The sequence below is a fragment of the Aotus nancymaae genome, unplaced genomic scaffold (genome assembly GCF_030222135.1).
Source record: "Aotus nancymaae isolate 86718 unplaced genomic scaffold, 86718_ANA_hifiasm-v0.15.2.pri h1tg000016l, whole genome shotgun sequence".
Lineage (NCBI taxonomy): Eukaryota > Metazoa > Chordata > Mammalia > Primates > Aotidae > Aotus > Aotus nancymaae.
Window position 1 is genome coordinate 4,098,166 of NW_026988428.1, and position 25,951 is coordinate 4,124,116.

A 25,951-nucleotide genomic window follows, 5' to 3' on the forward strand; every position below is an offset into this window, starting at 1 on the left:
GGTAATTTGAAACTTTTAACTGCTTAAATGAAAATATTTTGTTAATCTTTAATTTGATCAATATTTTTTGGTAATTTATGTAACCGACATTACACTAGATGTTGGGGAAACAAGATGGATACACAAAACCAAATTTTACATTGAAGGGTGCTTCTTTTGTTATCTTAACAATTACAATTTCTTAAGGATAAATGCATTATGAAATTATTTTAATGTACATTTTAGAAAGAATTTCAATCCAACAGCTTATTAAGGTCATGAAATATCCTACTCTAAAATACTTTGTAGTTGTTGAAATTTTTACTAACATAAATTTGTTTTAAAATCATAAAAAGAATAAGGTTTTAAAATAAAGCCCACTAGCTAATTTTTATTTTAGGTATACTATTACTAAGAAATTAATAATACATTGTTGTCCACATTAAGCAAAAAGTTAAATATTTGTCAAAACACTTATTTTCTAAAACATAAACATCTTCAAGAACAAGGAGTATCAGAAAGTAAAGAATTCGATGCAGGAAGTCAGAGTTGGGTCATTTCCTTTATACCCTTGCCTCTTCTACTTCTTCCCTTTGAAGTCTGGGCAAGAGATAGAAGGAACACAAGAAAATTGAAAAGTCTGGTCTGACATTCAGAGAAGTTCTTCCTGAAGAACTCACTTATTTAGATTTCATAAGCTAACAGACTTCTCTGATACACAGAACAAGAGTACTCATTCTTCAAAGTAAATAAAACCTTTAGTAGATTCCAAAGGCCCCTGGTTACTTTTCAGAATTTCAAAATATCTTGTATTTCAGATAAAAGCTTCTTTCTTCTTCAGTGAAGTCAAACCAAAATTCTGAGAACTGCAAGCATACCTCTCCTGTAGTCTTCAAGTTATTTTCCACCTTCATCCTAAGATAGATTTTATATCATATGACCAAGCAAAACCGAATTTAGAGATGAGGTAACCTAAGGCAACTATTTGAAGTCAGACAGACTGGCTTCAAACTGACTACATGATCTTACTAATGACAGGAGACTCAGTTTCCCCATCTGTAAAATTCCTTCTTCTGAAGTCTACAGGAGAAAACTGACATTGTTAAATATTAAAGGTGCACCAGGCATGGTGGCTCACGTCTATAATCCCAGCACTTTGTGAGGCCAAGGCAGGTGGATCACCTGAGGTCAGGAGTTCAAGATCAACCTGGCCAACACAGTGAAACCCTATCTCTACTAAAATACAAGAAATTAGTTGGGTGTGGTGGTGCATGCCTGTAGTCCCAGCCACTCGAGAAGCTGAGGCATGAGAACTGCTTGAACCTGGGAGGCAGAAGCTTCAGTGAGCTGAGATAGCACCACTGCACTCCAGCCTAGGCAACAGAGTGAGACTCGGTCTCAAAAAAAGAAAAAAAAATTCAAGATGAAAGTGCCACTGGAGTTCAGCCAGCAAGAGAAAAATGGGGTTGTGAGATTTAATCAAGATTCATGCTATTTTGCTATCTGTGAGTTTTCTGAATATGATAAACTTTTTTTTACTGATCCGATGAATGGTTGTGCTACCATGGAAAAACACACAAACATAAAACGTTACCTGAAAGAGTAATGCAGACAAAATGCAACAGTCAGTTCTCTTTTCAACATTCAATGACTGAATAAATCTAAGTATAAGAAAAATAAACTGATTAGTAGAAAATTTCCAAAACCATTTTGACATAACTGTATCTTTACATACATATCTAGAACACAAAAAGCATAAGAAAAACATATACATATAAATATATAAGAACATAGAAGGAAAATATATTAAAGAAGATAAAACTCCCCTGTAATCCTACTGCCTAGACATGATTACTGGTAACATTTTAGTCACTTTCCTTATACATATTTTTTTCTGTATATAATTATACACATGTAGAAACAAACACACACAGATTAAGACCAGAATTATGCAATACATACTACTTTATAAACAAATTTTTCATTCACACACATAATGAACTGTATCATTCTTCTAAAGAACTTTAATGTTTTATCATACAAATGTGCCATAACATAAAAATATGAATCTCAACTTTGGCTTTTTCCAATGCTGAAGTAAACATTGTTATGCCCACACTTTTGAGCACTTATCCTAATTGTTCCACTGAATGAACCCCTGAAAGTGGAAGTTTTTGGTAAAAGGAGGTGGGCATACAAAAGCAGTAAAGGCTTTTGATGAGCACAATTAAAGAACTCCCCCTGAAGACTGAAGCATTGTATTTTCTCTCTAGCTGTTTATTATGATGCCTTTCACAACATTAAGTATCTCCACCAAAGATTAATGCCTCTCCATTTACAACTCTTTCATTTTATGTCCCTTAGAAGGAAAGTTTGAGTTCTCTGTATTGATGAGTCTTAAAATTCACATTTGCAACTACAAAACACGTTACCTTCTCCTAAGTCTTTCTTAGACAAAACCAATCAGGTTCACTACGTTAATAAAAATGTCTATCTCAGTTCAGCTTCACTGTGTGGATCTTCAAGTGTGGTATTTTACATGGGGGTAGAAGAGTTTCCTCTACTCAGGGAGTCTAGGAAAATAGCCAAAGCCCCTATAGAATCACATCTCCTATGGCAGTCAGACTTCCATCTGGGTAACCAGGAAATGACTTTCTATTTGTTGAAAATTACTAGGTAATAACTTCAGAGGCTCAGAGAAGCTGAGGTGCCCTCTGGCAGGAAGGCTGTGCTGTTCTTTTCCAAGCTGTGAACTTTCCTTGGCTTTTCCATTCCCAATTGCCGAGCTCCACTAAGTCATAAGCAAGCACAGACTTTGTTTCGGGAGTGTGTGTGTGTGTGTGCGCGCGCGCGCGCGCACGTATGTGTGTGAAAGAGAGAGAGAGAGAGAGAAAGTGTGTGTGTGTGTGTGTGTGTGTGTGTGTGTGTTCTATCCCAGGAGCACAGAAAAATCAAACTTGACAGAGGTCTAAATCTTTGATGTTTAATATGTCTAAAGCAGTACTTTCTTACTACCCTGACTGAAGAGGCTAATCTGAAAGCAATGTGATCACTTCCTAGGAACAGCCAAGTTTTTTTAAGTGTGCCCTACAGCTTAAGACTATGCAAGTTGTTGCCCACCACCTCCGACAGGTAAGCTAAAAAAGAAACTGGAGAGGTGAAGGAAACCTATACCTCTACTCCCTCCATACTTTTCAAATTTCTCATGTTAATCCAATACTTAAGATATTTGTGATTGCTAGCTATGCATAAGCCATTGTTAAAGCATTCACCTGTGTTATGTGTGGTAGGCTAAATAATGGTCTTCCAAAGATATTCATGATCTAATCTCCAGAACCTAAGAATATGTGACCTTACAGGGCAACAAAGACTTTGCAGATGTGATTAAATTAAGGCCATTGAGATAGGGAAGATTATCCTGGATTGTCAAGGTAGCCCCTGTAAGAGAAAGGCAGGAGGGTCAGGGTCAGAGAAGGAGACGTGAGGATGGAAGAAGATGTGAGAGACAGACAGAGAGGGGTGGGGGTGGGGGAAAGATGTTAAGCTATTGGTCTTGAAGATAGAAGATGAGGCCATGAGCCAAGGAATGCAGGAGGCCTCAAGAAGCTGGAAGAGATAAGAAATCGGCTTCCCCTCAAGAACCTCCAGAGAAGCACAGCCTTGCTGACACACTGATTTTATGATTTCTGAGTTCTATAACTGTAAAATAATAAATCTGTTTTGTTTTAAGCCATTAGGTTTAGGGTAATTTGTTACAGCAACAAAAAGGACACTAATACAGTATGTGTTATGGGCTAAATTGTGTCCCCTAGAAATTCCTATGTTGAAGTCCTAACTCTCAGTGACACAGTCTGAATATAAGTCCCCACCAAATCTCACGTTAAACTGTAATCCCCAGTATTGGAGGTGGGGCCTGGCAGGAGGTGTTAGGATCGGGGGGGCATGGATCCCTCATGATTGGCTTAGTGCCATCCCCTTGGTGATGAGTGAGTTCACATCACATCTGGTTGTTTAAAAGAGTGTGGCACCTCCCACTCTCTCTTTCACTCCCATTCTTGCCATGTGAGATGCAGGCTCCCATATTCAAATATGGCCTTCTGCCATAATTGAAACCTTCCTGAGGCCTCACCAGAAACTCAGCAGATGCTGGGACCATACTCTCTGTACAGCCTGCAGAACCACAAACCAATTAAACCTCTTTTCTTTATAAATTACTTAGTCTTGGGTATTTCTTTGTAGCAAAGCATGAACACCCTAACATACCCACTAACCTCAGATTGTGACCATACTTGGAGACAGGGCACTTAAAGAGATAAGTAACTAAGTTAAAATCAGGCCACAGAGGTGGGCCCTAATCCAGTATGACTGGTGTCCTTATAAGAAGGAGATGAGGGCGTTGACATGCCGAGGAAAGACCACATGTGGACACAGTGGTCTTTCCTGTGTCCAAGCCGAGAAGAGAGGCTTCAGAAGAAACCAATTCACCAACACCTTGTTCTCCAACTTCCAGCTTCCAGAATCATGAGATAACAAAGTTCTGTTGTTTAAGTCACCCAGCCTGTGGTACTTTGTTATGACCACCCTAGGAAATGGATACAGTATATCATGTAATTTTTACCACCCTGGCTTAGAGATGAGGACACTGAGGCTCAGAAGGAATGTGAAACTTGTTGAAAGTAACTGGATTCTAGTACACTCTTAGATGAGGCCCATGCCTGACTGCCTCCACATTGTTTTCTTGCTCCCACACCAACTGCTCATTCATTTGACCACTCAGCAAGTAGTTGTTGAGCCAGACACAGGTGCTCACGCCTGTAATCCTAGCACTTTGGGAAGGTGAGGTGGGCGGACCACTGGAAGTCAAGAGTTCTAGACCAGCCAAGCCAACATGGTAAAACCCTGTTTCTACTAAAAATACAAAAGAATTAGCTGGGCATGGTGGTGGGCACCTGTAATCCCAGCTACTCAGGAGGCTGAGGCAGAAGAATCTCTTGAACCCAGAAGAAGGAGGTTGCAGTGAGCCGAGATGGAGCCACTACACTCCAGCCTGGGCAACAGAGCGTGACTCCGTCTCAAAAAAAAAAACCACAAGCAGTTATTGAATGCCAGCTGCATGTCTGGCACTTGGGATCCATCAGTGAGCAAGGCAAACACCTGGGCCCAGGTGACACTGATATTTTGGGGCAAGCGTTGTGTTACAGGAAGAGGAGATAATCACAAGCAATAAACATCACAAATAAGTAAATAAAGTGTAAGGCCCTATATGATATGGACATAATCTCCCAGAAATCTAGTGTGCATGAGGCACGGCACTTTGCATGACACGGGAAAGGCACCCTGCAAGAAAGCTGTTAGCTAGTACGCAGATCCTTCCATCCTCACACTCACTGTGCTATCTTGGCTGATATGACTGCTCCTTGCAAACACCCCCAGATGCCAACTTTTGACAGAAACTCCTCACTGTAGTCTTTGAAACCCAGAGGTGAATGGCTGTTGGTGACATTGGTGAGTGAGGGGCCAAACTCTTTCCACGTGTGCAGCACGTCTGGTTTTCTGAATATGTCATCAAGAGCTTGACACCAACACTTAAAAGCAGCCCTAAAACAGAGACAAAGAGTCAAGGAGTACGTTTTCTGAGACCTGCTATTAAATCTATCTTCCAGAAGGGAAAGCAAATACACAGAAGCAACATCAATTAACATACGTATAACTATACACACATTCACTGTTCTTAATCGTTTCTCTCAGGTAGCATTTGATGAATAAAACGTAGTGATGTAGTATTGCTGAAGAACTAAAATTCATGAAAGACAATGTTTTTTCATAATCATTAAAAACTTTTTCAAACAAGCAAATAAAACAACTTTGCCCTTGTTCTACAGACTTCTAAAAATCTACCTTTTCTTTTCCGCAAAGATGAGAAGACTTCCAAGTGAATGCAACGCCTGAACTTTAAGACTTCTTTGATTACTGGCTTGGAGAACATCTATATTTTTAATCAAGTAAAAGAACAAATGTCAGTTCCTAGAAAAATATTTTCTTTATATTTGCAAGAATATTTTAAACTGCACTGTTCCTTAACTGTGTAGATTGCAATAAGCAAACTGCAATAGCACCTTCAAATGTCACACGATATATATACACAGAGAGTGAGCAAACGTTCTTTTTGATTACAGAGTGAAAGATTGGCTCTAACAGATAGGAATAATGAAGCTTCGTGGAGAAAGTAGAATAAAAGTCAGACAGGTAGACACAGGAGAAGAGAAACTTTGGCAAAGCATGTAAGGGAAAATGGCTGAGTATGTATAGGAATGATGGGTATGACTGCAGTATGGTTTTCTGAAGAGGGTGAACTGACTCTGAAGAGGGAGGTAGTGGTCAGGTTCTGTGGGCCTCTGACTGCCACTTGGAGAAATGTGGATGTTATCCTATAGCAGATGGGAAGGCTCAAAGGGTTTGCTTTTTAGCAGACATGTGACAAGATCACCACATATCAGATTTCTCCTTTTACCTAAAGGCAGACAATGTATCTTTAATATCACATAATTGGCCAGGCAAGGTATCTCATGCCTATAATCCCAGCACTTCGGGAGGCCAAGGCAGGCAGATCACTTGAGGTCAGGAGTTCGAGACCAGCCTGGTCAACATACTGAAACCCTGTCTCTACTAAAAATACAAAAATTAGCCAGGTGTGGTGGTGCACACCTGTAATCCCAGCTACTCAGGAGGCTGAGGCAGGAGAATTACTTGAATTTGGGAGGCAGAGGCTGCAGTGAGCCAAGATCATGCCATTGCACTCCAGCCTGGGCAACAAAGCAAAACTCCATCTCAAAATCAAAACAAAACAAGAAAATCACATAATTTTTTTTTCTAATAAATTCATGCATTCTGGGATTTGTAGCCAAAAACCCCAACCAATATGGCAGGGGTTTCTAAAGAGGACAACACTGTCCCCTAGAGGGTATTTTAGAAATACGAGAAAGGGTTTTGTTAGATGTCACAATGAGGGCATCTCTTAGTAATTCATAGGTTAAGACCAAAGATGTCAGATGGCCTGCAAGGCACAGAAACTTCCCCCACAGTGAAGGAAAAGATCAGAAGACTGTTTATAACTATCTGAATCTCACATCAAACTTCATTTTCCACATATGAAGGGTATTTCTGCATGATTTATAAAATGTCCATAATTTCTGAATTTTCCAGACATGCAACCACTGTAGTACTTTGTTTTGTTCAGGACTTTACCAAGATTTATTTGCCATTTTAGGAAATCATGTCACAAAACTTAATAATGTTGATAGTATTTGAGTCACCAATACAACATACCTGTCTCTGCTTGCATGTGCAGCTGTCACATTCATGGTGATTTCATATCCAGGATATGAACATCTGACTATTTCTCTACAGCTTCTAATGCCTGAGCATTTACATACTAACAAACTGATTCTTCTATTATAAAGTGATGCTGTTTTATTTCTCCCCATTTTTATATTTAGAGCTTCATAATAATTGTTTTCAAAATAATGTGTATAAGAATATATTAAAAATAAATTTTATTTCAGGACGTAAAAGGGGCATTATAAAATGTCTGTTAGAAAAAAAGAAGACATTGGGTCTTTCATGTAGATTGAGAATATACTACTGAATCTGTAGAAAAGCAAAATCAAGGGAAAGACAAGGAAAATGGAATCAGCTGGGACCAGAAAAAAAAAAATCATCATCTCCATCCCCACAAGGGGTTCATAACTCCAGTTAAAGAGGGATAAACAGAATAGTGGCCTAGAATCTCACAATAGTGATGGCCAAGCTAAGAAAACGGGTAAAGGGAGGAGACTGGAAGCTTCCTCTGTCCCCAAACTGTTCTATCACTGCTACAAGGGTATAGGTTCTTTCATCTTTCTTTTAAAGGTAAAATTTCAGAACCAGATGCAATCTCAGCATTAATGCAGAAGATCATATTGAAAATCCTGAAAATTATAATTTCAGGACCAGATGCAATCTCAGCATTAATGCAGAAAACACGGCTGGGTGCAGTGGCTCACTCCTGTACCAGCACTTTGGGAGGCAGAGGAGGGCTTATAGAGCTTGCACCCCAGAGTGCAAGATCAGTTTGGGAAACAGGGTGAAACTCTATCTCTACAAAAAAATATAAAAATTCATCAGGCATGGTGGTGTGAGCCTGTATCCCAGCTGCTCAGGAAACTGAAGTGGGAGGATGGATTGAGCCCAGAAGGTTGAGGTTGCAGTGAGCCATGATCGATCGCATCACTGCACTCCGGCCTGGATGACAAAATGAGACTTTGTCTCAAAAAAAAAAAATTTAAAAGAAAATGAATGCATAATGGATAACTCTTACCAATAGTTTGGTGATAAGAAGAAATTACAAGTCCAAGTTGTGAATGTGGAAGTTTGCTTTTCTCCACGGAACTAAAAACTCTGAAGTGCTCCTGAGAAAGGTCAGGGGGTATTGACATATGCATCTCTTCTGTCTCCAGGCAAAATTCCACCCTTCCAGAAGTACATTTGGAATTGTTTATTCCTCCTCTCTCTCCTAAATTCATGAAAAACAATAATAATAAATAAATTCAAAATGTAGAAAAAAAAGGAAGTTGTGGGGGAAGGTAGAGAACATGGAAAGCGAAAAAGAAGGAAATATTTCGTATATAGCTGAGACATTTTTGCAGTTTGAGGGACACTATTTCCTTAAACTTAGTATCCAGGGTCATGTTTGAAGATCCTAGGTATGTGTGGATAAGCTCCATGTCTGTATTATTTCATCAAAAGCACTACAGAGGGGCCGAGCACAGTGGCTCATGCCTATTAATCCCAGCACTTTGAGAGGCTGAGGCAGGCAGATCACCTGAGGTCAGGAGTTCAAGATCAGCCTGGCCAATATGGTAAAACCCCATCTCTACTAAAAATACAAAAATTGGCCATGTGTGGTGGCGCATGTCTGTAGTCCCAGCTACTCGGGAAGCTGAAGCAGGAGAATCGTTTGATCCCAGAAAGCAGAGGTTGCAGTGAGCAGAGATTGTGCCATTGCACTCCAGCCTGGGCAACAGAGCAAGACTCCATTTCAAAAAAAAAAGCACTACGGAGGACAGTCAGCTAGAAAGCAAATATTAAGATAATGTTTTGCTTCTTGTGGGGACTGGTGGAAGTTGCGTAGTTTGAGTTTGCCTTTTTTAAATAGCTTCCAACAGTAAGGTGTCAGTGTGCCTCTGGGGCAGACACCTCTGGGATAGAAGCAACACACAGGTAGTTCTGGCCTGAGACAAAACAAAAAGGGGTGGGGGGAACGTGTCTCTTTATAAGATCATAGAACACATGGGGAAAAAATTGATATTCTAGGGGAAGTAGTTAAAAGTAATAGAGAAAGAAGCTAGTATAGATTTTGAAGTCCACAGCCGGCAGACTGGAAAAAAACTACCGAAAATATTTTGGTACCAGGTGAGATTCAGAGTGAGTTGATGTAAACCATTCCTAGGAATTGTATTTGTCTTTTTATTTATGCTCTTACCCATTTTATGGTGGGGGGGGCGCTTTTCTGTTTTGTTTTGTTTTAAGACAGTCTTGCTTTGTCACCAGGCTGGAGTGTAGTGGCACAATCTGGCTCCCTGCAACCTCCACCTCCCAGGTTCAAGTGATCCTCATGCCTCAGTCTCCCAAGTAGCTGGAATTACAGGTGTATGCCACCACACCCAGCTAATTTTTGTATTTTTAGTAGAGACAGGGTTTCACCATGTTGGCTAGGCTGGTCTTGAACTCCTGACCTCAAATGATCCACCCTCCTTGGCCTCCCAAAGTGCTGGGATTACAGGTGTGAGCCACCATGCACAGCCAGCCTTACCTATTGCTAATGTATGGAGCAATTAGAAGAAGCCAAACAAGATATGGAGAGCTAATTTAACATAATGTGAGTCTGCAGACAATATAACCAATAACTATGGGTAGATATCATAGAAAGTGTTGGGGGTGGGCAACAACGACAAACAAATACGGAAATAAATAAAACTCTGCCTGCGGCTGTAAAAAGAAAATTGGTCAAATTTCTAAAAGATCATTTCAGTGAAAATTAGCATCTTAAGTATAAGTTTAAATCAATTTTTAATAACTTTATACTATTTTACATGTATTTATCCTCATTATTCTGATCAATTTGAATAGCGACAATCATAAATATAAAATAGGATTTTAAAACATTTTAAATAACTTAAGTATAGACAGTTCAGGATTTTTCCAGCCTGAATTTGAATGTACTCTTCTCTGAGGTTACCATTTAATCACTCAAAGCCCAGCTTTGCTTGAGTTCACAAGCAGATAGGTGTTAAGAGAGAAAACAAATAAATGCAACGCAACCAACAACAGTGAACATCTTGTTGTTTTAAGCTAAAATAACCTAAGATCAAAATCTATAGTATTAATAAGAAATCTTGGTGATGCTTGTTTTAAAATGTATCCATTTCTTTGCCACCGATAAAGTAGTGTTTTGGTAAAAGGTTCTAGTTAACTCAGTATGACTCAATCCATCTACTTATGAAGTAAAACAAGACTGTAGCACCACACCTTCAAAGAAAACTGTAAGAAGAACATAAGTGTACAGAATCAAAAAATTACTGAATATTGTAACATCTACTGTACTCAAAAGAGTTTGCTAGTTTCACAGAAAGCATAAAAGTGGGTGAGTGAGAAAGTGCATTGGCTAAAGTGTAAAATAGAGATTAGATCCACTAGACAAGAAGAAAGTGAAAGGCTCCAGGGAGCATTGCACGTAGGTGGGGAGGGAAGAACGAGAGGGCAGAAGAGGGACATTCGCAGGGTGGTCACCCCACATAAAGAAAGATTCAGAGATACGGAACAAGCATTTTACCTTGTGTCTGTGCAAGAAATAATGAAAGCAACTTTCTGCTGTGTCGCATTGATCTGTTATGGTATTTGGATTTTTCCAGTGTCTCTCTAAAACACCTCAAGGTGTCTGTCACGTCCACGGGCACACAGACAAGCGCTTTGGCTCGGCTGTATTCTGAAAGGAAAGAGAACAGGAACATTGGGGATGAAATGTTCACCAAGCCAAGGTAAGAGCCAGCAAGTTTCTAATTCAGAGCATTTCTTGGTCCCAACCTAAAGCCGCTCAATTCAAAAGCCCCAGATCTGCAGCAGGTGTTTCAACAATCGAATCAATTTTTTTCTTTTGGTATGTTTGAAGGTCTTTAAAAAAAAAAAAAAAAAAAAAACTTGGAAAACTTTTGAGTCTTATGAAATGCAAATAACTTTAGATCTTGCCAATTTTCCCCATGAAGCCTCCTTCTTTTTCTTTTGCTGATCATAAAAAATGAAATAATCTACTCCTTTTCAGCAGCCTCTTCAAAGTAAAGGTGTCTTGGGAACGAGACAAAAGGAAGAAACAAAGAAACCTGGAGATGGGCAACTGCACTCTGAAGGGAAGGAAAAAACAGTTTCCTAATACTGGAGGGTGCAAAGGAAAGGAAGAGGGGGACCCTTGAGCGGATATAGAACTAACTAACCATCCTGAAAAGTCCCCAGAAAGGGGAGATAGTGGAAGATATCTGCTTCGAGGTCTCTGAAGAGTGAGCGAGGGCCTGGGACTTCAAAACTGCTGCAGACATCATGAAGCAGACCCAGGAGAGAGGAATCACAGTTAGCAGAAGTGAATAACAAAAGAATGTATTTCTTCAACAAGTTGAACAAGTGAAAGCCGCCCTGTAAAATCTAAGGTCTTAATAGTATAGTAACTTACAGGGCAAGTTGGAAGAGGTTAAAAGGCATGATCTTTGCCCTCAAGAAATTCACTATCTAGCTGAAGGGATGGGACACTCCAACACCGGAGTAATAAAGTCACATTTGCAGGGAGTACTTGATCACGCGCCAAAATAAGGGGAAGATGGAAGAGAGATCAGTGTAAGCAGGAAAAGATGAGTAAGGAAGACCTTGTGGAAGAGAAGATAGGCCAGGTGTGCCTTCGAGGATAGGGAAAACTTGATTAGGAAGAAAGAGGCAAGGGGTTTTAGATAGTTAGAATAAGAACAGGAATAGCTGGGCTGGGCGAGGCGCTCATGCCTGTAATCCCAGCACTTTGGGAGTCTGAGGTGGGTGGATCACTTGAGGTGAGGAGTTTGAGATCAGCCTGGCCAACACGGTGAAACCCTGTCTCTACTGAAAATAGAAAAATTAGCTAGGCATGATGGTGCATGCCTGTAATCCCAGCAACTCAGGAGGCTGAGGCAGAGGAATCACTTGAACCTGGGAGGTGGAGGTTGCAGTGAACCAAGATTGTTTCACTGCACTCCAGCCTGGGCGATAGAGTGAGTGAGACTCCATCTCAGAAAATAATTAATTAATTAATAATATAAAAAAGAAGGGGTACAGAAGTTAATCACTTCTAAAGGTTAATCTCAGTTGATCCTCACAGCACCTTAAAAATGGTCAGGAGTAGCTATCACCGACACTTTACAAAGGAGGAAAAGTGAAGTTGAGTGGTAGGAACTTATTTGAAGCCCTTAAGAAGAGGTGAGCGGAAGAACCAGTGTTCAAGCCCTGTGCCTTCCCCAGATGATTCACCAAAGACAGCAAATCTTGGGTAACAGACACTGACCATTGACCCAGATTTGTGACCCAGATTTGGGTACACAGATGCCTTGGGAATAGGACAGGAACAAGCCTGAAGAAAGTTAATAAGGAAAGAAATCCCAGAAGCAGGGAGATCCTGATGGAATAAGTAACACAGGATTACTTTCTGTGGCCACAGAGACAACATCTTTCAATATACCCTAATGTCCTGAAATCCTAGAGGCTTCAGTCAAACCAGGGACATGGCACATTGACAGGAGTCATTGTTCCCCCTACAAATTCAGTCTTGACACAATTCTCTATCACACATTTAAAAGGATCAAATACTTAAGCCAAAGTAGCTCTTGTGAACTCCCTGGAAGCTCTCCTTCTTCTTCCTTATCAGTTTCACTCTGGTGTCTGCTCTGCCCTGTCCCCACCATCTCCCTCCTCAGTGCCCCTCAGTCCCCAGGCCGGCAGGCCTCTACTCCACATGCCCCTACCCTTATCCGCAATACCCTGAAGACTGTAGGATTCTGCTCTGTTTCTTTATTTTTCTTGCAAAAATTCATGAGCTTGGCTTTTGCTTTTTCTCCTTAAAGAGTGAGATCAGGAAAAGCAGTAAAGCAAGTATCTTAGTCAGTTGAAACTGCTATGAGAAATTACCATAGACTGGGTGGATTATAAACAACAGAAATTTATTTCTCATCGGGTGCTCTGGCTCATGCCTGTAATCCCAGGACTTAGGGAGGACAAGGCAGGGAGGATCCATTGAAGTCAGGAGTTCAAGACCAGCCTGCACAACAAAGCAAGACCCTGTCTCTACAAAAAATAAAATAAAAATTAGCTGAGTGCAGGAGCATGTGCCTATAGTCCTAGCTACTTGGGAGGCTGAAGTGGGAGGACTACCTGAGCCCAGGAGTTCAAGGCCACAGTGAGCTATGATCATGCTACTACACACCAGCCTGGGTGACAGAGTGAGACCTTGTCTCAAAAAAATGAAAAGAAATTTACTTTGCACAGATATTCGGGGCTAGAAGTCTGAGATCAGGGGACCAGCATGGTAAGGTTCTGGTGAGGGCCCTCTCCCTGGCTGGCAGATGGTTACCTTCACATTGGTCCTCCCTCCCATGATAGAAGCGGGCTACAGAGCAACCTGGGGTCACTTTTATGAAGACACCAGGCCAGATGCAGTGACTCACACCTGTAATCCCAGCACTTTGGGAGGCCAAGGTGGGTGGATCACCTCAGGTCAGGAGATGAGATGAAACCCCATCTTTACTGAAAATACAAAAATTAGCTAGGTGTGGTGGCAGGTGCCTGTAGTCCCAGCTACTCAGGAGGCTGAGGCAGGAGAATCACTTGAACCCCAGGGGTGGAGGCTGCAGTGAGCCGAGGTTGTGCCACTGAACTCCAGCCTGTTTGAGGGAGCGAAACTCCATCTTATTAATTAATTAATTAATTAATTAAAATAAAGACATCAATGCCATTCATAAGGGTTCCACCCTCATAACCTAACTTATCCTCCAAAGGCCCCACCTCCTAAGATCATCACATTAGGGGTTAAGATTTTAACATATGAATTTGGCAGGGGTCTTGTGGGGGAACCACAAATATTCAGCCCATAACAGTGAGCAAATGAAAGGAGGAAAACTGAAAGCCCCCACATACAATATATGAGATAGTTACTTTCTCTAGGCCATAGTTTTAAACATCTGTTAAAACTGGGATGATAACTCCCTGCTCCGTGGGTTCACAAGGACTCCAGGTTTCTTCCTTCATTAACTTTTCTCAGGCTTGTTCCTGTCCTATTTATTCCCAGAGCATCCGTCTCACCAATATCGGGTTGACAATTTTAACCTGTGTGAGGAGGTGCAGCGTGTCTAGTGCAGAGCCTGTCATGGAGTAAGCATTCAGCAGATGAAGGCTCACATCATGACTGCTAGTCATGTATTTTTAAAATCTAAATTGAGTACTCACAAGTACTAGGCACTGTGCCAGGCACCAAAGGAGACACACGTGAACAAAACAGACACAGTCTCTGCTCTCACCAAGCTTACATTCTACAACAAAATCTGAAACTCTTTATTTATAATAAGAACAGTGTGAATAAAATCACCCCGCTACTTTTTTATCTGGCTGATAAGTAATTCCTTTGTGTTCTTCCTAAACTCTATTTTACTTTCTTTTTCTCCCCTTTGTTCAAGCCCTGCATATCTTTTTCCTGGTTGTCTAATTAGGGTTCTGCTGCTGGTGACGTGGCTGTCTGCATGAGATAAATGATGCAAAGCAATGAGGAGGTAGCATTAGCTTCAGAGCCCTTATCTTGACAGCTCTGCCTCACGGGGGTTCCTCTCTGAAAACTTCCATGGATAATTTAAGAAGCTATTCCAAAGGCACTAATAGCCTCAACAGTTTGAAACAGATAAGAAAGAAAAGAAGGAGAAGGAGTGAAAAAAATGAATGAAAAACATTGTGTCTTTCATTGTGCCAATGTAGAAATGAAGCCGAAATGCCAATGACTCCTGAGAGATGGGTCCACCAAGGAAGGATCCCAGCAAGCGATCTGAAATGTGAGCTGCTTCCTACACACGTGGCCACATCAATCCAAATGCCCAAGGGCACTAATAAAACACACCTGCCAAAGGGTTGAAAATTCCAACACACCTGAGGACTGAATAACTCTACTGGACAACTTAAACACTAGTAAGGTCAAAACTCAAGAGAGAGATCCCAGGCAGAATGCAAAAACAGCTTCAGTAAGAGGCATATCCGTAGAGTTATCGCCCCTACGGAGCTTAACAAGCAGGCAAGTTACTCATCCATACAAGAATATCTATAAAACGAAGTATTCTCACTTCTCCAAATCCTACAGAGACTATACGAAATTACACACGCATTATTAAATAGTTGAAGGGAGAAGAGGATGCTGTTAAATAATGAGTACACCAAATGTTCCTAGGCAGTGGAGCATTGCAACATCTATTCTGAAGAATTAAATGTATCGAGCATCGCCACTAAATGCTATTATGCCAAAAGAAAATCTATGATGGTCTAAAGCAGCAATCTGGTGTGAAAACTATCATGAGTACTCTGTCTTTTAAAAGAATTGCAAACATATCAGGGTGACAACATACGTTAGACCCAACATGCTATAAATATGTTGATGGTCCAAGTTCAGTACACTGAAAAAATTCAGCATTCTACAACTTTGCCAAATAAATCCAAGAGCATAGACCAAAAGAAATTTTAAAATGTTCCCAATAACAGCGGTCCTAAAATCTTAGAAAGAGCTATATAAGTTGGATGCCAAGTTTTTAATGATAACAATTCCATGTAAAACCTATAATTAGTTATACAGGATCCTCTAAAAATTACCACACTATCACAGTAAGTCAGAATAAAGTGTCTGTCTTCAACGACCACTGAAATATAGCAAATTTCTTCTTGAATGCTGTAGGTTTAAAGGCAATTCCATTCTGAAAGGGAGCAATGGAGAACAGGCCTGGCAGCACAGTGGAGCACTCACGGGTTGAGCAATTAAAGCAGGGTTTGAATCTCAGGCCCACTACTTACTAGTAACGTTTAATTTGCTCATCTGCAATATGAGCATAATAATATCTACCTCCTTTGACTATAAAAATTAAACAAGCTAAATATAGTTCCAGCTCAATAAATTATTACTGCCATTACGGTATTTTGAAAATTTTATCTATTCAAATATTCCTGTTCTAATCCTTACTCAAACTGTCTGTGCTTCCACCACCATGGAGAATCAACCCAAAGGATGACTGTAGCCTGACTGCACCTCCCTTCCCTCCTGTCCCACCACCAGCCTCTTCCCCTTTCCAAATGTAACTTTAACAGGAGGCAACCCAAGTGCTTTTCTGGTATGTTGCATCTATCATCAGTAAACATCTACAGGTGCACAAGTCTAGAATTTTACTAGATGTTTTTCTTATCCCTTTGATGCTAGTCATCATTTTGATAACAACCATTTTTGACATATTTTCTTATATTTGTAGCAACTCTTTTTAAGATGGAAGGAATACCACAAATCACATTTTGAATTATGGATCCCAAAGTAGGGGAACTCCCCAGGTTTCACAGACAAGATCAAGAAAAGAACATACCCAGGAAGATTTATACCCTGAATAAAACTCGTCACACATGATGGACCATAAGAAGGTGGTCTTCCCATTGTTTCTGACCATGAGGGGTAATCTGATTTATCATTGGCAGTAACACCTACAAATTCATGGTCACCAACTTCACTCAGTTGGACCCTCTAAATTACTCTACAGCTCGTATCCCTTGCCTTCTCCGATGCCCTTAGCGGCCAGCCCACTCTTTCACTCCTTCTGAAATCTCCAACCCGATCAACATCAGCTATGCTCTCAGCCCCTTGCTTCACTGAGAAAAATCTGCAGTACCCAATGAGAATGCTTTCCATCTCTACCTTTACCAGCCACACACCTCCCTCCTTGGGTTTATTCTCTACTTTCTTTCTGCCGTAGCAGAGAAGATGTCTCACCCTCCTGTCTAAGCATCACCTGCCTGTATCTCACTCTCTGCCTTTTGTCTCCTCAAGGTCCTTGCTCTATTGAATACTTTTCTCTCCTATCAATAAGCTCTCCCTCTTTACTGGCTTTTTCTATTTAATGTGTAAATATGCTTTTTTTCTTCTATTAAAAGACATACAAACAAAACAAAGCCCCCCTGAACCACCACCCCTACCCCCGCCCTGCCCCCAGCCCTACATTTCCTGCCAGTTCCTGCTGGTGCTAAGCTTCCTGAAAAGCAATTCTCTGTTCCATGACTTTCTTTCTTTTTCTCCTTCCTTCCTTCTTCCTTCCTTCCTTCTCCCTTCCTTCTTCCTTCCTTTTTCTTTCCTTCCTTCCCTCCCTCCTTCCTTCCTTTCTTTCTTTCATTCATTCATTCTTTCTTTCTTTCTGCCAAGACAGAGTTTCACTCTTGTTGGCCCAGGCTGGAGTGCAATGGCATGATCTTGGCTCACTGTGACCTCCTCCTGGATTCAGGCGATTCTCCTGCCTCAGCCTCCTGAGTAGGTGCTAAGCTTCCTGAAACAAGCAATTCTCTGTTCCATAACTTACTTTCTTTTTCTCCTTCCTTCCTTCTTCCTTCCTTCCTTTTTCTTTCCTTCCTTCCCTCCCTCCCTCCTTTCTTTCTTTCATTCATTCATTCTTTCTTTCTTTCTGCCAAGACAGAGTTTCACTCTTGTTGGCCCAGGCTGGAGTGCAATGGCATGATCTTGGCTCACTGTGACCTCCTCCTGGATTCAGGCGATTCTCCTGCCTCAGCCTCCTGAGTAGGTGCTAAGCTTCCTGAAACAAGCAATTCTCTGTTCCATGACTTACTTACTTTCTTTTTCTTTCTTTCTCTCTCTCCTTATTTCTCTTTCTTTCCTTCTTTCTTCCTTTCCCCTCCCCTCCCCTCCCCTCTCCTCTCCTTTCCTTTCCTTTCGAGACAAGAGTTTCAGTCTTGTTGCCCAGGCTGGAGTGCAATGGCAGGATCTTGGCTCACTGTGACCTCCTCCTGGGTTCAGGCGATTCCCCTGCCTCAGCGACCCGAGTAGGTGCTAAGCTTCCTGAAAAGCAATTCTCTGTTCCATGACTTACTTTCTCTTTCTTTCTTTCTCTCTCTCCTTCTTTCTCTTTCTTTCCTTCTTCCTTCCTCCTTTCCTCCTTTCTCTTTCCTCCCCTCCCCTCCCCTCCCCTCTCTTCTCCTCTCCTTTCCTTTCTAGACAGAGTTTCACTCTTGTTGCCCAGGCTGGAGTGCAATGGCATGATCTTGGCTCACTGCAACCTCCACCTCCTGGGTTCAGTCAATTCTCCTGCCTCAGCCTCCTGAGTAGCTGGGATTATAGGCACATGCCACCATGCCCAGCTAATTTTTGTATTTTTAGTAGAGACGGGGTTTCACCATGTTGGCCAGGCTGGTCTCAAACTCCTGACCTCAGGTGACCCACCTACTTCGGCCTCCCAAAGTGCTGGGATTACAGATGTCAGCCACTGCACCCGGCCAGATTATGAGCTTCTTGAAGACTTTCTGCAGGTACAGCTTACCACTGCTGCACCCACCATTCAAAATACTCCCTCCCCATCATATCTAAGGTCACAAAGTCATTCATTCAGCAAAGAGATAATAAATTCCTACTATATATCAGACACTGATGAAGACATGTGGGTTATATCTGTGAACAAAACAATAATCCCTCATAAAGCTTATATCAGGAGGAACAGATTAGTTATCAATAAATACAAAAAAACCACCTAAATTATACCATATGATAGATGGTGAGAAGTGCTTCAGAAAAAAAGAAAATATATGACAGAGTAAAGGCAATTGGGAGGAAGCAGGCAGGGTGCAGTTTCAAACTGAATGCTCAGGATGGGTGCAGTCGTTCACGACTGTAATCCCAGCACTTTGGGACACCCTGGCGGGTAGATTGCTTGAGGTTAGGAGTTCAAGAGCAGCCTGGCCAACATGGCGAATCCCCGTCACTACTAAAATACAAAAAATTAGCTGGTGTGGTGGCACATGCCTGTAATCCTAGCTACTTAGGAGGATGAGGCAGGAAAATCGCTTGAACCCGGGAGGCGAAGGTTTCAGTGGGCTGGGATCACACCTCTACATCTCACTCTGGGCGACAAAGCAAGACTTCATCTCAAAAAACAAACAAACAAATAAATAAATAAAAACTGATTTATTTTCAGCAGGCTTACCTGCTCAGGTTAAGCCTCCTTGGAAAGATGAGAGGTACACAACAACTTAAAGGAGATGATGGACTCAATAGTCAGACATCTAAATTAAGAAAAAGCATTTCAGGAAGAGAAAACAGCTAGAACAAGGCCCTGTGTTGGCGATATCGTAGCAAAAAGGCCGGTGACAATGACCACCTATACTGCCAAACACAACAGTCTGTCTTTGTCTTTTGTGACTTCTCTCTCTCTCTCTCTGATAGTTGACTGTTTCCTTTTCCTTAAAACTCTCTCTTGCCTTCGCCTTGTTTATACCACTCTCACCTGTTATATTTCCCAGCTCTTAGGCCTCGTCCCAATCTCTTTCAAATCCTGCTCTTCCTCTTTTTTTCCCATGACAGTCATTAGGACCTTCCACTTTCTGTACCTCTTTATCCTGAGTACAGCATAGGAACATACTTGTCTAATCCTTCCGAAGTTAGGTGTGGCCATGTGACTGTGGCCAGGGAAATGTCAACAGACACGACCTGTGTCACTTTCAAGTCACAGCTTTAAGAGCTAGAGCAAAATTTACAACACCTTTTTCCTGCCTGAAAAATTGAGACAATAACAAACCTACCTCATTAGGTGACTGTAAGCTAATATTCACAAAGCATTCTTAAGAGTCCCTAATGTGCAATGCATAACTATAATTCTTTTATTGGGGTTGTTATAATAATTAAATATGATAATCCATGTAAAGCCCTTAGCATAAAGCATCCAGTATATATACATATGGTCTGGCAAAGGCTGTGCCCATAACCCATGCCTCTGCAGGGGCTCACCAGTCTCTCAGTATACACTCCTAAAAGGTCACATTAAAATTCTGTTCTCTGACTTGGAAACAACCATGGAAGTTTGCACCAATATGAGGATTCCATCATGATGAGCAGCCCAGGATTCAACCTCACTGAACACAACAGCATGCACAGGAAACAGATTTTCCCTTGTGTTAAAGCAATGACACTTGGGATTGTTTGTTACTTCTGTATAACTGTAGCCTATTTTGACTGACACAGATTCCTAAACATTGGTGCTATCCAGGAGGCCATCCTCAGGTTTATGCTCTACATAACTTTCCCTGGGTGACCTCATCCAAACCCCTGACTTCAACCACCACCAATATATTGATGACTAAAATACAGATCTCCAACCTGACTCTCTCCTGAGTGCCCCATTAGTATATCCAACCATACACTCATGGCTGTACTCATTGTCATCCAAGTTTAGATGAACTACATCCAAGCAAGTCATTCCAAAGTGACCTTTTTCTCTAACCTGCCCCCCTCTTCGGTTTTCCTGTCTGGGTGAAGACACCATCATCCATCTGGCTACCCAAGCCAGAAACCAAGGCGGCTTGATCTCCTCCCTCCCTCACCCAAACCCCACCTCCAGCCAGTGCAGACCACAGTCCTGTGGACATCCTCTGTCTCTCCTTCACATCTGTCCCTTCCTCCATTCTCACCACCCAAGTCCAGGCTTTCATCCCTGTACTTTAAGACACAAGTCAGCAGTGGCCACTCTTCTACTTCCATTTGGTCTCTTTTCAATCTATTTCCCACAGAGCTGCCAAAGGTTTTCAAAAACAGGCAAATATATCACTTCTTAGCCTTTGGGCTAAGATCAAGTGAAAAGAATGCCAATATGATCATTTCACTTTCTTTCTTTAAATCCTTTTAACCAGCTCCCCTCAGTTCTCCAGATAAAACTAGATCTCTATCCTGTCTTCTAAGACAGTTTATTATCTAATTCCTGCCAACCTGTCTAACCTCAGCTTTTGCCTTTTCCTTTGAAGTTAGCCCCACTGGATTTCTTGCAGTCTCACAAATGCAGATGCTTGCTGTTAACTACTATTGATTATGGCAGCAGCAGTAGTAATAACATTACGTATCTTATCACTCTATACTATAATCTCTGGGTTTTTATTCATCTCCTTTAATGGACCATAAACTCCCGGGCAACAAATCTTTAGTCTCATTCATCTTTATAGTCTCAGAACCTAGTACAGCACTTCACACATAGTAGATACTCAGTAAATGTTTGCTGAATGACTGAATGACTAGCTGACTGCCTCCATAAATAAATGAATGAATGCTTACATTTATACACACACACACAAATAAAATGAATAGATAAATAAGTGAAAGAATTCTAACACTTCAAAGGGAAGACTTACATGGCTTTTTGATACCAGAAACAGAGACAGGTGAAAAGTGCATTTAGAGAAGACATTATTTTCATTTTCATCTCATTCTATTGCATCATTCCTACAAGTTGCATGGCCAAAAACATTCCAAAAGGGCTTGATATAGTTTGGCTATCTCTCTACCCAAATCTCATCTTGAATTTTAGCTCCCATAATCCCCATGTATCATAGGAGTGACCCAGTGGAAAGTAATTGAATCATGGGAGCAGGTCTTTCCTCTGCTGTTCTTGTAATAGCGAATAAGTCTCATGAGATCTGATGGTTTTATAAATGGGAGTTCTCCTGCACGTGTTCTCTTGCCTGTGGCCATATAAGATATGCCTTTGCTCCTCTTTTACCTTCCACTATGATTGTGAGGCCTCCCCAGTCATGTGAAACTGAGTCAACTAAACCTCTTTTTCTTTATAAATTATCCAGTCTCTGGTATGTCTTTACTAGCAGCATGAGAATGGACTAATACAGTAAATTGGTACCAGGTAGTGGGGTGCTACTATAAAGATACCCAAAAATGTGAAAGCAACTATGGAACTGGGTAACAGGCAGAGGTTGCAACACTTTAAAGGGCTCAGAAGACATGAAAATGTGGGAAAATTTGGAAATTCCTAGAGACTTAGAGGGCTCAGAAGAAATGAAGATGTGGGAAAGTTTGGAACTTCCTAGAGACTTGTTGAATGGCTTTGACCAAAATGCTGCTAATAGTGATGTGGACAACAAAGTCCAGGCTGAAGTGGTCTCAGATGCAGATGAGGAACTTGTTGGAAACTGGAGTAAAGGTCACTTTTGCTATGCAGAGACTAGCAGCATTTTGCCCCTGCCCTAGAGATCTGTGGAACTTTGAAGGTAAGAGAGATGAATTAGGGTATCAAGCAGAAGAAATTTCTAAGCAGCAAAGCGTTCAAGAGGTAACAGAGCACAAAAGTTGGGAAAATTTGCAGCCTCACAATGCAGTAAAAAAGAAAAACCCATTTTCTGAGGAGAAATTCAAGCAGACTACAGAAATTTGCATAAGTAACAAGGAGCTAAATGTTAATCACAAGGACAATGGGGAAAATGTCTCCACATCATGTCAGAGACCTTTGCAGCAGCCCCTCCCATCACAGGCCCAGAGGCCTACGAGGGAAAAATGATTTCCTGGGCCGGGTCAAGGTCCCCACTGCTATGTACAGACCAGGGACTTGATGCCCTGCATCCCAGACTCTCCAGCCACAGCTAAAGGGGTTAAGGCACAGCTCAGACCATGGCTTCAGAGGATGCAAGCCCCAAGCTTTGGCAGTTTCCACATGGTGTTGAGTATGCAGGTGCACAGAAGTCAAAAATTGAGATTTGGGAAGCTCCACCTAGATTTCAGAGGATGTACAGAAACACCTAAATATCTAGGCAGAAGTTTGCCGCAGGGGTGGGGCCCTCATGGAGAACCTCTGCTAGGGCAGTCAGAAGGGAAATGTGGGGTTGCAGCCCTCACACAGAGTCTCCACTGGGGCACTGCCAGGTGGAGCTGTAAGTAGAAGACCACTATCCTCTAGACCTCAAAATGACAGATCCACTGACAGCTTGCACTGTGCACCCAGAAAAGTCACAGAAACTCAACGCCAGCCTGTGAAAGCACCCAGAAGTGGGGGCCATACCCTGGAAACCCACAAAGCTATGGGAGCCCACCTCTTGGTATCAGCATGACTTGGATATAAGGCATGGAGTCAAAGGCGATCATTTTGGAACTTTAAGGTTTAATGACTGCCCTATTGGAATTTAGGTTTGCTTATTTTGGCTAATTTCTCCCATTTGGAATGGGTGTATTTATCCAATGCTTGTACCCCCATTGTATCTAGGAAGTAACTAACTTGCTTTTGATTTTGGAGGCTCATAGGCTGAAGGAACTTGCCTTGTCTCAGATGAGACTTTGGACTGTTGACTTTTGAGTTAAGGCTGAAATGATAAAGACTTTGGGAGACTGTTGGTTTTGAGATGTGAGGACATAGATTTGGGAGAGGCCAGGGGCTATGTCCCCACCCAAGTCTCATCTTGAATTGTAGCTTCCATAATCCCCACATGTTGTGGGAGGGACCCAGTGGGAGGTAATTGAATCATGGGGGTGAGTTTTCCTACGCTGTTCTTGTAATAGTAAATAAGTCAAGAGAGATCTGATGTTTTCATAAAGGACAGCTCCACTGCACAAGCTCTCCAGCCTGCCGCTAGGTAAGATGTCACTTTGCTCCTCCTTTGCCTTCTGCCGTGATTGTGAGGCCTCCCAACCATCTGGAACTGTGAGTTAATTAAACTTCTTTTTCTTCATAAATTATCCAGTCTCAGGTATATCTTTATAAGCAGCATGAAAACAGACTAATCCAGGGCTTATCAGCTAAAAGCAAAGAAGTCATGACATTCCCAAATCTTCTCCTGTGCTCTAGTTAAAAGATCTATAACTTAACCATAGCAAAACCAATAGAACAATCTATATTAATTAGGGAAATGGAAGTTATTATGGGAGTTGAAACAGAATAAAGAAAATAGCGAAAGGCCAAATAGCAAAAGCATTCATAAGTAAGATAAAAACAAGAAAAAAAAATGTGCAAAACAACCTTTTTCCATCTTTTTTTCCCAATCGATTTCCCTTTTCCTTTTATTTCTCTTATCTAACTTATAGATTAAACTTTTTAAAAATGCATTTTACAAAAATAATAAAATATTTAGGAATACAGATAATAGGGAGATAAAAGATCTCTACAAGAACTACAAACAACTGCTCAAAGAAATCAGAGATGGCACAAACAAATGGAAAAACATTCCATTCAATTGGTAGGAAGAATCAATATCATTAAAACAGTCATACTGCTCAAAGAAATTTATAGATTCACTGCCATTCCTATTAAAGTACCATTGAGATTCTTCACAGAACAAGAAAAAACTATTTTAAAATTCATATAGAACCAAAAAAGAGCCTGAATAGCCAAGGCAATCCTAAGCAATAAGAACAAAGCTGGAGACATCACACTACCTGACTTCAAACTAAACAACAAGATTACAGTAATCAAAACAGCATGGTGCTGATACAAAAGAGACACATAGACCAGTAGAACAGAATAGAGAGCTGAGAAATAAGACCACACATCTACACTATCTAATCTTCAACAAACTTGACAAAACAAGCAATAGGAAAAAAATTCCCTATTAAGTAAATGGTGTTGGGATAACTGGCTAGCCACATGCAGAAGATTGAAACTAAACCCCTTCCTTACACTATCTACATAAATTAACTCAAGATGCATTAAAGACTTAATTGCAAAACCCAAAACTATAGAAACCCTGGAAGACAACCTAGGCAATACCATATCAGGACATAGGCACAGGCAAAGATTTCATAACGAAGGTGTCAAAAGCAATTGCAACAAAAACAAAAATTGACAAATGGGGTCTAATTAAACTAAATAGCTTCTGCACAGCTAAAGAAACCATCAACATAGTAAACAGATATACAGATGGGAGACAATGTTTTCAAACTATGCATCCAACAAAGGTCTAATATCCAGCATCTATAAGGAACTTAAACAAATTTACAAGAAAAAAAACAACCCCATTAAAAAGTGGGCAAAAGACATAAGCAGACACTTCTCAAAAAAGAACATACATGTGGCCAACAATCATATGAAAAAAAGGTCCATATCACTGATCACTGGAGAAATGTAAATCAAACAACGAGATACCATCTCACATCAGTCAGACTAGCTGTTAGTAAAAAATAAAAAAATAACAGACGCTGGCAAGGTTGTGGAGAAAAAGGAACGCTTATACACTGTTAGTGGGAGTGTAAACTAGTTCAACCATTGTGGAAAACAGTGATGCAATTCTGCAAAGACCTAAAGACAGAAATGCCATTTCACCTAGCAATCCCATTACTGGGTGTGTGTGTATTTATCTCCAAAATAATATAAATTGTTCTATTATAAAGACACATGCACACTTTTATAGAGCACATCTGGAAGAACATTAGACAAACTGTAGAGCAATTAGCAAAGATGTGGAATGAATCTTGACGCCCATCAATAATAGACTGGATAAAGAAAATGTGAGACATACACACCATGGAATACTATGCAGCCATAAAAAAGAATGAGATCATGTCCTTTGCAGGAACATCGATGGAGCTGGAGGAAACAAATGCAGGAACAGAAAACAAAATACCACATGTCCTCACTTATAAGTAGGAGCTAAATAATAAGAATGCATGGACACATAGAGGGGAACAACACACAATAGGGCCTATCGGAGGGTGAAGACAATGGAGAGGATCGAGAAAAATAACTAAAGTGTACTAGGCTTAATAGCTGGGTGATGAAATCAACTGTACAATGAGCCCCCATGACACAAGTCTACCTCTGTAACAAACCTGCACACGGACACCTGAACTTAAGCGTTTAAAATAAAAATAAATGTGTTTTAATTC

General features: G+C 41.0%; 1 protein-coding gene across 2 annotated transcripts in view; it reads right to left on the bottom strand.

Moving 5' to 3' along the window:
- Window positions 1–25,951, bottom strand: part of CFAP54 (cilia and flagella associated protein 54) — a 355,515-nt gene that overhangs the window by 183,662 nt on the left and 145,902 nt on the right. For both annotated transcript variants that reach the window (XM_064376848.1, XM_064376847.1), the window contains 5 exons: window positions 10,850–11,002; window positions 8,336–8,530; window positions 5,878–5,965; window positions 5,368–5,577; window positions 1,574–1,640 (listed from right to left, as the gene is read on the bottom strand). In XM_064376848.1, the coding sequence (XP_064232918.1) occupies window positions 1,574–1,640; window positions 5,368–5,577; window positions 5,878–5,965; window positions 8,336–8,530; window positions 10,850–11,002 (713 nt within the window). The remainder of the gene's footprint in view (window positions 1–1,573; window positions 1,641–5,367; window positions 5,578–5,877; window positions 5,966–8,335; window positions 8,531–10,849; window positions 11,003–25,951) is intronic.